At 42.7% G+C, this 13,598-nt stretch overlaps 1 protein-coding gene across 1 annotated transcript in view; it reads left to right on the top strand.

Annotated features, from left to right (window-relative positions):
* NPSR1 (neuropeptide S receptor 1) overlaps positions 1 to 9,579 on the top strand; it is a 152,609-nt gene extending 143,030 nt beyond the window's left edge. The window contains 5 exon segments of the mRNA XM_059073969.1: positions 2,853 to 2,939; positions 8,269 to 8,403; positions 8,406 to 8,444; positions 9,292 to 9,392; positions 9,532 to 9,579. Coding sequence (XP_058929952.1) covers positions 2,853 to 2,939; positions 8,269 to 8,403; positions 8,406 to 8,444; positions 9,292 to 9,392; positions 9,532 to 9,579 — 410 coding nt within the window.
* The last annotated feature ends 4,019 nt before the right edge of the window (positions 9,580 to 13,598 follow it).

Below are 13,598 nucleotides of genomic sequence, written 5' to 3'. Positions count from 1 at the left end.
GTTGCTGCGCGTGGGCTTTCTCTAGTTGCGGCGAGCAGGGGCTACTCTTCGTTGCGGTGCGTGGGCTTCTCATCAGGTGGCTTCTCTTGTTGCAGCGCACGGGATCTGGGCACACAGGTTGCAGTAGTTGTGGCACCTGGGCTCAGCAGTTGTGGCTCACGGGCTCTAGAGCACAGGCTCAGTAGCTGTAGTGCATGGACTTAGTTGCTCCGCGGCATGTGGGATCTTCCCAGACCAGGGCTCGAATCTGTGTCCCCTGCATTGGCAGGCGGATTCTTAACCAATGCGCCACCAGGGAAACCCAAAAAGATGCAATTTGATCTGCTGTCTTTTACTTGCCTCCCATGGCTATAATCCCACCCTGATAATTATTTGATGTATACAATTCCTATATATAGATAACATTGTATAATAGCCTATCTAAATGTATATGGTAATACCTTTTGTTCACTTCCATAAAGGTAGCTCATACCTCCTGAAATACCATTAAAACCTATTCATTCCAACTAATAAGGGAATTGACATTCTCAGTGTGGGGCTTGGCATCTTGAATACATTATTTTATTTTAATTATCAAAATAACTCTGTGAGTTTGGTGTTTCATGCTTCATTTTTGAAAGTGGGAAACTGAGGCTAGAAACAGTAGGCAATTTGCATAAGGTGACACTGCTAGTAAGTTGTGGAGCTGGAGGGTGTATTCAGGTTTGACCCTAAAGTCTGTATCCTTCCCAAGATATCACCTTGAAAATCAAGGCTTTTCAGCCTTGTCACTATCAGTGTTTTGAACTAGATAATTCTTTTTTGTGAGGGGCTGTTCTGTGTACTGAAGGATGTTTAGCAGCATCCTGGCCTCTGCCCACTAGATGCCAGTAGCCCCCACCCTCAACCATTTGTGACAATCAAAAATGTGTCCAGATATTTCCGAATATAACCCAGGGGGCAATATTGCCCTCACTTGAGAACCACGGCTGTAAATGCTTCTGAAGCATTTGTTTCCTTATACCACTGAAGTTTTGTGGTGCTGTGAAATGCACAGAATGATTTGAAGGCCCCAATAGTGCCTAAGAGTGGCCTTCCAGGGGAGACATTAAGAAATAAAAATCAATTCTAATTAGCATTTCAGTTCATTGCACATAAAAAAGCCCCTTATTCCTATGATTCCTGCTAACAGTTTGTCCTCTCCAGTGAGTAAGTGTTCCCACTGTGAAAACACTCAGAAGCTTCAATGGCTTGTAGCTGCCTCAGAAATTCAGCCCAAACTCCTCAGGGAGACATTTAAGGTCTTCCCACTTTGGCCTCAGTTCTTCTCCCCACTCTCAAATCCAGCGTCCTCTCAGGCTCCAGCCAAGCAAGATGACTCACCGAGGTCCAAACGCTTCCTACATTTTCTTGTTTCCGTGTCTTGGCTGAGGACATTCCCTCTGCTTCACAAGTCTTTCCCAATCCCACGCCCCTACCCCCAGCTCTGCCTTGGGAATCTCTGCCTCTGCCACACGGCCTCCTCTGCCTAACGGTAGGGGGATGGCTTCCTTCTTCGCTCATAGTCGGTTTTTGGTTTTCGTCGCTCTCATCTCACCCAGTTGCGTGCGGAGCATGTGATCTTTCCTGCTGGATTGAAAGTTCCTAGAGAAGAGGAACTCTATTTTAGCCTATTTTGTTCCGCCCTTATCTCTTAGCAGATGTGCTATGCTTGGTGGGTTGGACTGGCTTGGATTGGAGGGGGGGTAGAATAAATAGTGCAAAGGTAAATTTCACACCAGTTTCCATGAGGATTTAAATACACTTCAAATGTGCAATCTGAACGATGTAGTGAGGACCCGCGAGCACAGTAGTTGGCCTCTAGGGTATAACCGCCCTGTCCCATATGACTTAGGTGCCCTGGGTGGGCCTCTGACCTGGGCCACCATTAGAGTTGTGCCCCTTGAGCCTTAATCAATGGCACCCAGCTCAGGGTGTGTGGGGTCAGCATTCTATCCATGACTCCCTCATTGAGGGTATGCCCTGGGGCAGGTCTGCATATATCCAGAGGGAGGGCACCTTTTCACAAAGGCACCATAAGGGCTGGTAGAAGCCCTGACAGTAAAAACTCTCCCACAACATCAAGGCACCCTGCGTACAACATCTCCATCCCCAAATTTGTCATCTAACTACTCCTTCTACTAAGAACTATTGCACTGAATTCTGCCCATCCTAATCAATATTTGTTTTACCACTACTGCTTGACTAGAGAGAGGTTTATATTAACTCGTTCAACAAATATTTATTAGTCATTCACTAAGTTTAGAGGATGCAGAAACAACACAAAGTCTCTGTCTCCGTTAAGCTTACATTCTAGTGGATTCTTATATTTAACCCTCACAAGTTTTACTATCAAACAACTCACATAGGCTTAAAGTTATAACCAGGCTCCTATTTGGGACAGGTTTTTATTATAGCCCCACTTGAGCTTTTCTTGAGAGTAGGGTTTCTGAGTTAAATGAGTACGTTAGCCTGGGGTAACAATTCTAGGCAAACCGCTTTGCCCTAGGTTGCTGAAGGGACAAGACGGGTGTCTCAGCATCACCCCCTGTGGTCACATGGCTAATTCCAGCTTGAGTTGATTCAGGGCATCCAGCCAAACCTCTTGAGAGAGTCTGGATGTCCCAATGCATTTGCATTTTATATTAAGCTGCAAACTGAGCAGTTTCCAGCATCCAGCCCAGAGCCATCTTTAGGAAAATGTCCAAGGGGGGTCTTCCTGGGCATAGGTGAGGAAGATGGAAGTGGTCCCATGACAAACTGTGGGTCTAACCTATGATGCTTCTATTGGCAGAAGCAGCATTTATTTTACCATTCTCCTTTTGTGCCTGTAGATGGAAAGCGGTGCACCATTTCCAACCGAGGGCTCATCTCAAAGGCAAAAATCAAGGCCATCAAGTATAGCACTGTCATCATTCTTGGTAAGCAACGTCCCTCCTTTTGTTGCAGAACTGTGTGGACATTCCAAAAACAAATTTGTACCTACAACCTGGTATGTAGAGAGCCCATATAATTAAAAAATTTGTCTACAGGCACTTCCACCTTTGTCTGATTAGATACGGATATGTGGAGCTAATCAGTCCATCTATGCCTCCTTCAAGGGCTGACATTTGGGTTCTAATCACTCTCTTTATGAATATTGTTGTCCACCACAGCCCTGGGGTGGGTAATGTGGAGAAAATCTAATTAGGACATAACTGGCTGAAGCTGATGATCACCATCATCCAGTTGACCCAGTTGCTTTCCTGAAGGCACACTCTCCCCAGGGCTGAAGTCCATCAAACAGAGGAAGACAAAAGTGGCGTTCCATTTCTTCTGGATATTCAATGTCAAGGTCACTATAAATCCTTCCCTAATGGATGCCTTATCTTCTCTCCACCCTACTGTCGTCTTCCCTTTCCTTTTCCTTTCTCTCTACTCTTAACACCCATAAAGTCATCTCATCTCAGGAAAAAAAAAAAAAGGTATTTCTAGAGTACCTAATATATGTCAGATTGGTGTACGTTCTTTGTTATTCTCAAACCTTCAAAATTTTCTCTCCCTTCCACCCTCTCAGTTAATGACCCTGATTCTTATTTCACTGAGAAAATACTCTATCAGAATAGAACTTCCTCATTCTCCTGCCTTCACATCCATGGACCTACCTGCATCTCTATCTGTCTTTTCTCCTATTACTATGGATAAACTGTCTCTGCTTCTTTCTAAATCCAAAATGCTCACTTGAGCCCTGTATCCCATTCCTTCCTGCCAACTCAAGATTTGCTTCTCCAGTCATCTCCTCTCCCCCACAGATGTCCCCCTTGCCTGGATCGTATGCATACAAGCATACTGTAATAGCTCCCTAAATAAACTCTCCCACAACAGACCCTCTTTAACACTCTCTTTTCTAGCAGAACTCCTCCACTTTTCACGTCTCATTCTCTGGAGTCTATTTCTATTAGCTTTCTTTCCTATTACTCTAGTAAAGGCATCCTTATCAAGGTCACCACAACCAACAAAATGCCAAATATCAATTCTCAATCTTTACCTTACTTGACTTCTAAGCAACATTTGATTCGTCCTTCTTTGGAACACTTCCTTTGCTTGGAAATTATATCTATGATTTCTACTTGAAATCTTTGTGTATAATTTCTAATAAGCTTATCATACTCGACATGAAAACCCATAAGTCTCAGCATGCTCTCCTACCTCCTGCAAGATAACTCTTCCTCCTCTTGCCCCCAGTTCAGTAAATGACAGCATCTTTCACCCAGTGTCCACACCGAAAACCTAAGAATCATCTGTCTGTCATGATTCTATTTCTCTCCCACCTCACATATCTAGTCCATCAGTAAGTCCTAGAGGCTTTACCTACAAAAGAGACCTCGAATCCAACCATTTCTCAGCATCTATACAATTATTTCCTTGGTCTAAGCTCCCACCAACTTCTCCCTGGAACACTGCAACTGATCTTCTCTTATTCCTTCCCTGCAACGCAGCCAATGTGATCTTTTTAAAAATGTAAATCAGACACTATCACTACCCTGCAAACCCACATATAGCTTCCCATTACATTGGAATAAAGTCCTACTTTTTCCTGCGTCTTACATGGCCTCTGTGATCTATCCCCCAGCCAAGTCTCCAGCCCCATTCCCCTGCTCTCCCCCTTTCCTATTCTATAACAGTCACAATGGGTTTCTTGCTATTTCTTCAAAATGTCAGCTTGTTCGTACCTTGCACTGTTTCCCCCACCTGAAATGTTCTGCCTTCAGATGGTGGCATGGCTTATCCCTCACATCATTTTGTTTTCCAACAATACCACCTCTTCAGAAAGACCTCCTTGATAAGTCGTAAATAGCTCTCCTGTAATCTTTACCTTACCTTATTTTTCTTCATATTTCTACTTCTACCTGACAGTATAGGATAGATACTGATCTGCTTATTGTCTGTCTCCTCTGCTGGCATAAGAAATCCATGAGAGCAATGACTTTTGCTTTTGTGTTCCTTACATGATTATCACCAAGGCCTTAGGGGGTCCACACACATTAGGTGCTTAATGAATATTAGTGGAATGAATGACTGAGGTTATGCAAGAAGGAAGGGGATTTGTACCATTTCCTTTTTATTTAGTTCAAATATTCCTCCTCCCTACCCTTCTTGCAGCTCTTGGGAGCTCTGGGAGCATAGCTCTCATGTTAGCTCTTCTAGTATATCAAATCACCAGAACCATCCATCTCACCTTTCTAAAATGCAACTGCAAAATGGCAAACAGACCACAAACAGTGTGACTCAGCGAGCAGAACATAGTCACCAAACAACACTGCAGGCAGACCTGGGAAAAGAGCATATGCCACCCACCAGGGCTCAAAATCCTTTCCCAGAAGCTTCTGAAGTAGATCAAAGATTATCTTGCCTTCCCAGATAATCAGAAACACAGATGCACATTTCCTGGATGTTGAGTTAGGAAACATATCTTATACATGTGTTTCAGAGCCAATATAGCCTTTCGTAATCAGGGACTATATTCCCAGGCACTGGGCTCCCTTTAGTCAGAGAGCAGTGATGTCCACAAGGAGGTCAGCCAGTGTCAACAGCCCAATCAGACCAAAACGCTCCTTCCTATAACAAATATTTTGTAATGCCCCTTTACCACCCTGAAATGAAATGTATACATAAAACTATCTAGTTAACATAATTCTTAAAGCATCAATATACAATAATATAAAGGAGGAATAGAAAGAAAATAATTTATAATAAAATAACACAGATTTCAATATAGAAATCCTTGGGCACAGCCCAATGAAGTAGTAATAGCTCCAAATGAAAACCAATGCAGGTGTGTTTTCATGGAGACACGAAAACTAAGCAGTATTGCTGCCAGTGACTTTATTTTCTCAGCAGGTGAGCAAATCCTGCTAAAGTTCCAAATTAAACAAAGTAATCTTTCCTCTATTTGCAGGGAATTACAAGACTCAGTATTTATTTAAAATATTGTGTTCATATATAAAACAGAATTAGGTTTCTCGATTGGGGTCATTATAAACAGGGTTCTCTGCTACATAACATTTGAAGGATGTTGGGACATGGGTGGGACTGCCCGCATCGTGCAGGAGGACTGGTATCCCTACGAAATCCAGAACCCTCCCCTAACACACACAAATACATAAACATGCATTTAAAAAATTCCCCCAAATGGAAGCTTTGCCCCTCCATGCCCCAGAACCACTATCCTGGGCCAATGCCACCCTTCACCACCTGAGCCCAGAATGTTTAGTGGTCTGTGTGTTTGAATTGCTCCACTTTAATAGATTGCCAAGGTGTGGGGTAAAAAATGTGTCAGTCAACGCGTTATGGAGGAAAGTTGGTTCCTGAAGCCAGATGGCAAAGGAAGCCTGACTTCTCTGAGGAAAAATCCTATGCGTGAGAAAGGGGGAGAAAAAGGGTGGAGAGGATGCGGCAAGAAAGTAGGAGAGCACATGTGTGTGTCCAGTCAACCCCAAGAAGGTTTATCTCTGTGGTAATAATCTGGGTTCTCCAGAGAAATAAAAGATATATATATATATATATATATATATATATATATATATATATATATATATATATATATACATATATATATATACGTAAAGAGATTATTATAAGCAATTGGCTCACATGATTGTGGAGCTGAGAAGTCCCCAGATCTATAGACCCAGGAGAGCTAAAGGTATAGTTTTAGTCTGAGTCAAAGTGAGAAGGCAAAAGACGGTCAAAGTCTTAGCTAGAAGATAGTCAAGCAGAGTGACTCGCCTCTCACCCAGCGTTATTTATTTATTTATTTATTTAATTTTTTTCCCCTAACCAGTGTTAGGAAGATATTTTCTTTTTAAAAAAAATTAGGGCTTCCCTGGTGGCGCAGTGGTTGAGAGTCCGCCTGCCGATGCAGGGGACGCGGGTTCGTGCCCCGGTCTGGGAAGTTCCCACATGTCACGGAGCAGCTGGGCCCATGAGCCATGGCCGCTGAGCCTGCGTGTCTGGAGCCTGTACTCCGCAACGGGGAGAGGCCACAACAGTGAGAGGCCCGCGTACCGCAAAAAATAAATAAATAAAAATTATTTATTTATTTTTGGCTGCGTTGGGTCTCCATTGCTGAGCACGGGCTATCTCTAGCTGCAGCAAGCGGGGGCTACTCTTTGTTGCGGTGTGCAGACTTCTCATTGTAGTGGCTTCTCTTGTTGTGGAGCATGGGCTCTAGGTGTGAGGGCTTCAGTAGTTGTGGCACGTGGGCTCAGTAGTTGTGTCTCGTGGGCTCTAGAGCACAGGCTCAGTAGTTGCAGCACGCAGGCTTAGTTGCCCGTGGCATGGGGGATCTTGCTGGACCAGGGCTCAAACTCGTACCCCTGCGTTGGCAGGTGGATTCTTAACCACTAGCCACCAGGGAAGTCCCACTCAGCCTTTTTATTGTATTCAAGACTTCAGTGGATAGAATAATGCCCACTCACAGTGGAGAAGACAATCTGCTTTTTTTAGTCTACAAATTCAAATGTTAATCTCATCTAGAAACAGTCTCACAGAAACAACCAGAAATAACATTTAACCAAATATCTGGGCACCCCATGACCCAATCAAGGTGACACATAAAACTGGCCATTACACTCTGGATATCCATTTCTCATCCGCTTCCTCTGAGGATTTGGATCCAAACAGAAATCAGACAGTCTTACCCACACCAACTGATTTGTAAGAGGTATAAGGTGGGTGTTTTCTGGAGTGGCTGACTTAGAAATGAAAAAGAAAATTGAGAATCTTGTGACTTAGCCAGGCTGTGTTTCGAAACATTAGGTACCACCCTTTGCCTCATCTACCCCAAATCAGCAGTCACTATCTGAGCAAAGTGCTCCCTTTTCTGTCTTTTCCCATAGAGTCTCCAAAGGGATTTGCTGGGTTTTCTTTCACACTGTGTAGAATGAGAGGCTAAGGCCATGCTGAACAGTTCCCAGCCTTTCAGTAATCCCTACAGTGGTCAAATTGGAGCCTCCCTTTACAAATAGAGAAGCTCCAGCAAATTTACTCAATTTTAGAAATGCATCTGTGGGATGTAATGTATGTATGTGTAGATGTGTGTGTTTAAGTAAATATGACATTAATGTTAACACACACACAACTGTTCTAAATATTTCTGAGAGATTCCAGGTGCTAAGGAAGCTCCTAGTTGAAGCTGCAATCAGGGCCAACACAGAGGGCCCCCTGGGCTGTGGGCTACCATGGTGCTAATGGCTCTTTTCTCCCCAGCCTTCATCTGCTGTTGAAGTCCGTACTTCCTCTTTGATATCTTGGACAATTTCAGACTCCTTCCAAACACTAAGGAGCGTTTCTATGCCTCTGTGATCATTCAGAACCTGCCGGCCTTGAATAGTGCCATCAACCCCTCATCTACTGTGTTTTCAGCAGCTCCATCTGCTTCGCCTGTGGGTAAGGGGCATTCCTGCCTGGGTCAGACATGGGGATGCCCACTGCAGTCACCTCCAACCTGTGTCTTCCTCTTGCCAGAGCTCCCTGGCAGATTATAGATGAGACACTGGAGGGTCAAAAATGTTCCACTAGTATGACAAATTCAAATCCAGCCTCATCCATGGCTCATGCTTTCTCCTGTATCACATCACCTCTTATAGCAACCATCCTAATCAGGTCACAGATAGAAGACCTTTTTTTTTTTCGTTCAAAGCTTCTATACATGAGTTGTCGCAATACAATGCCTTGGTGATAGCAGAACATGAAGCATTATTATCATTTTACAGATAAATTCAGGCTCACAAGGTTACATGACATTATTGAGATTATATGAATAATTAGTTGCAGAGCTGAAATTAGATCCCTCCCACATCTACTCAGTCTGCTGTTTTTCAGCTGTTTTACTGCACAAGCTACAGGGAGTAGGTGGAAAAATCCATAGGATATAGAGTCGTAGAATGGTTTCAGGTTTGGGTTTGATGCCCTCCACTGGATCTCTCCCCCATCAATTGACAAGATCTTTCAAGTCCTTCTAGAATTATGGATGGTACCATTTCTCAATGATCCTAAATATCATTGATAAGTACTAGAATGGCTACCATCCCCTGCCCCCCCTTGCCTCTGGCCTCTGGCTCGTTGCCACACTCCCCTCCTCTCCCCTCTCCTTTCCTCTTGTCTCCGTGATAGAATCGTAGAATGGTTTCAGGCTTGGGTTTGATGCTGCCATTGCTGATTCATAGCTACACGTGACCTAGGGAAAGTTACTTAACTTCCATAAACCTCTGTTTCCTCACGTGTAAAAAGGGGCTAATAGCAGTGCCTACCTCTTGGCCAGTGATGTCTCTGTCCATTGGGCTCTGGTGCTGACCAGTAGGAAGGAGGGCTGTGAGTGGTGGGGAAGAAAGGTGAGGGGTATTACATATAAAGTGCTTAGCATAATGTCTGATTCTTAATACATTCTCCAAAACGGTTAGCTCTTAACATCCCTACTTCCCTTTTCATAAGGCCAAATTATTTTTCCTCTCTGCTCTGTGCTTTCTCTAGGGAGCAAAGATCACGGGATTCCAGAATGACATGTCAGGAGAGAACTGAGAGGCATGAGATGCAGATTCTGTCTGAGCCAGAATTCATGTAGACCCTGAGGCAGTGGTATTGCTAGGCTGAGCCCCATCAGCTCTCCTGGGTCCCCATCAGCACCCTGAACATGTGCACGAAGCCTGAGCCAACTTCTCCAGCCTGCACTTTTCATCACTTGGGGGATGCACAAGGAAAACATCCCAATGAGTGTGTATCACCTGCATTGGCAAGTTTTAGCCAATATGAAGTCACATACTATTCACACCAGCCAAGAAAGATGCCCCTTCTTTCCCCACCACTCCCAGCTGTCCGTCGCACTGGTCAGCACCAGAATCAATGAACAGAGACTTCACTGGCCCAGGGCCTAGGCTTGGGCAAGCAGAGGGGACTAAAGAAGCATGGTACATGTGTCTTAAAATTACAGTTTAAGAAGTAAATAAAAGTCTTACCTGGGCCTAGATTTTCCTCCCATTTTCGGATTTAAGTTTCAGTAGTTGTAGCCAAAGAGATGTTTGTCTTGAAATGCCAACACATTCACTTCCAGACATTGAAGCTTTGCGTCTCCTCTGCAGATGGCCTTGGTTGGCAGATGGATGTGTTGGCAGCAGCCAACCTCACAGTCTCATTGTATCAACAAATGATTTGTAGAAAGAACACAAATGCTGGCCCTCCAGAGCAAGGTTGAAATTGAGGGGTACTTTCTCTGGTAGGAAAAGAAATAGTACAAAAAGTCATGGGTCCCTGACCTCCAGGCTCTGAGAGTTGGGACCTGGGTTTCAACACATGGCTTTTCGGCTCTCTGAAGGCTCCTCCCTTTGCATTCTACATTTAGGCCACTCTGGGCTCCATTCCTCATACCTCAGGGACACTTATCTCTCTTTTGTTGGGAGGTGAATTCCTGTGGCTTTTCCAGGCAAGATGTTGCTGTAAGGTCTTTATCATTTTTTCATGTTGCACCCATTGTCTATCTAACACCTTGGCTGGGAAGCACTGGTGAGGCTTATTTTGACAAGTCCGGAGTTTGGTATATATAAGCATAATCCAAGTGAAATATGACTAAATGTTTTGTAGTCAACTTTTATCATCAGATTTTTCCATAAGTGTAAGTGGAATAATTTAATTTGATTATATATACATCCACACCCACGGCTCTGGGATGCGCGTGAGCTCCTTATTTTTAGCCTCACATACATTCTTGACATTAAAATCTCCTTGGCAAAACCCTCCTTCCCAGAATTATTCTGAGCTTAAGCCTTTTTTTGGGGGGGGGGGTCTACTGCTAGTGGAGTTATTAAAATCTGCAATATATTTTAATAGCACTCTACTCCTCATTATGGTGTCAACACAAAGATTTCACATTTAAGGTTACAGTGGCATTTTCCCCATAAACTCTCTTTCCAATTCCATCTGACCTTAGGGAAAGTATTTCTTAGGCAGAAATCAGATTCCTCAGTCACCACCTCTCCGAATTATTTTCTGAATTTGAAGAGACTGAATAATCTAGTTTTTATGTCTACAGAACAGTTTTGAAGGCTGCCTTCCTTTCTGTCCAATCAGTTAAAAGTGAGAAACCCTGGAAGCTTTGAGTGGTTGAGAAGTGCTTTTTGACATTTCACTTTAAATCAAGATGTGCCACAGAAGACCCACAGAATCATTGCTAAAATAACTGCCTGCATGGGAGCCTATTAACAGAGCAAAACCTGGTGCCTGTCCTAAATGACAAAACGGGAGGCCTGGGTTCTTTTGACAGATGCTTTCAATCTCTGTCAAGCTCGGGTCTGCAAAAGACATTACAAGCCTACCTCACCTATCAATAGACCCTGAAAGTTAAGGAGAGAGTGGAGTGAGGGGCTTTGTCCTCCTTAAAAACTGTGAATGTGATTTTGTAGTTGTTGTGGTGCTGTGTCTCCCATTCCCAGTGAAGACCGGAGATCAGTAAGATGATGGTATAGGCTGCTGCAGGGTAAGCTGCCATTAAAATGAAACTTGCTTCATATTGGTGTGGATTCTAGAATCTTCATTCTCATGTATTTTCTGAGCTTGAGGAAACATGATTTAAACATTGAGGAACACTGGTAATTGTTCCATAGTCTTATGACCTTGCACAAATTATTTAATGTCTCTGAGCATCAACTGTCTCATCTGTAGGATGGGAACAAAATAAGTCTGGAGCAGAGGGTCTTGTGGGTTCTTTAGAGATACAGGTTCTAAGATTGTAAAGACTTAAATTACATCCAGAGAGTCAGAGCTTCTGGAATTTCTTCCCCAGTGGACCTAAGACTGTATGACTCAAAGCTGAGTTATTTGCTCTTTAGAAGCTGTAACTTCCCCCTCTATCACCATGAAGTGAGAGAAACATCATTTCCTAATTGGGAAATACAGCTTGAGCTCTTGGAGAAAGTGAGCAGCTTAGTGTTGTGATGTCACCGTTTGTAGCCTTGGATGCCCAAGTTGGGGCAGAGAAGCCAGCAGGGTGCTATATAAAACAAAGGTGCTTACTTCCCACATCAAGATGTCAAAGAAACCTATGGTTGCATTATCTCATAGCTTTAGGCACAGGTGAAAATTTAGGATAACGAGAATAAGTGTTTAATATATTTAGCCATGCTAGAGAAAATGTGTCTCCGCTTTACTGAACTAAATTAAATATAAATGGTAAAAACTTCTCTACTTTCAGGGCTTGTGTTGAGCATAATTTAATGGAAGTTTAATTTTGCCAAGCAACATCTCCCACTTTTTCCCCCCATAAACTGGTAATACCTTTTTAATGGCTTTAATTTGTGATTAATGATGAGAAAAAATGTATTCCTTCTCAACCAAACAAACATGCAGCTTAAATTTGCTTCCTCATTTCATTTGGACAAATCTGTACATCCATATACAGAAAGGACTTTGCCTCTTCCTTCTGCATCCAGTGTCAAAAGGGACCACAAGCCTGGGTCTGCTGGGGAAACAGGAAAACAAAAATATTTTTGGCAGGAAATAAAGCAGTTCTGCTCTTCTAGGATCATCTTGGGTGAACTACAGGGCTACTGGCAACTACAGTTCTTTTATCATCATCTGAATATACCTCATTTTATATGCAGATCTACCAGTGTTTTCTGCAGCTTTTCAATTGTATTTGATTGAAAGGAGATGGTCCTGTTCAGGGGCCAACCTCCTCGCTTTTGGAAACCTGAAAAACACATGCTTCATTTCTCTGCAGTTGCATTTTAAGAATGCATTATCCTCAACAGGGCTGGTTTGGTTAACATTTTTTAAGTGCAATTCCACGCATATAGAATGTTAAGGTGGACGGAGGCTTGGGTCATGTAGTCTCATGGTTTTCAGTCTGCTTGGGGACCCCCTGAGAAGTCCCAAAGAGGTGACTCAGTATTCATATTTGTACACACAAAAATAGTATATGTGTAAGTCTAGAAGAAACTAAAGATAGTTAAATTGCTTAAAATCCTTGAATTACCTGGAATGAGGGTAGAATATAGATTACCATTAGACATTGATACACCAAGAATGCATGTTTTAATTTCAAGAATCCATGTTGTAATCACTAAAATAATAGAAATAAAGTTTATAACTTTGAAACTAAACGAGAAGAAAAACAAATGATAAAATCACTCTAGCAGTCCAAAAGAAGGCAAGAAAAAAGAGATATAGGAACATGAACAGCTGGGACAAATAGAAAGCACGTAGGAAAATGGTGGATTTTTTTTTTTTGTCCAAATATATCAGTAACTGTAATGATGTAAGCAGATTAAATGCTCCAGTTAATAATCAAAGATCGTCAGACTAGACTTTTGTTTGCAAAAGACATGCCTAAAACACAACGACACAGAAAGTTTGGAAGTAAAAGAGTGGACAAAGGCATTCCATGGAAACAGTACTAAAAGAAAGCTGGTGAGACTATATAAATAAAGACTAAATAAACTTTAAGGCAAAAAGCACTAGTAGAGTTAAACAGGGACATTTCAAGTGATAAATGTTTTAGTTCAGTAAGATGATATAATAATTCTGAATTTCTATGCATTTACAATATG

Source organism: Kogia breviceps, chromosome 9, assembly GCF_026419965.1.
Source record: "Kogia breviceps isolate mKogBre1 chromosome 9, mKogBre1 haplotype 1, whole genome shotgun sequence".
Taxonomy (NCBI): Eukaryota; Metazoa; Chordata; class Mammalia; order Artiodactyla; family Physeteridae; genus Kogia; species Kogia breviceps.
Note: the sequence above shows the minus strand (reverse complement) of the source record. Positions and strands in the feature narration are given on the sequence as shown.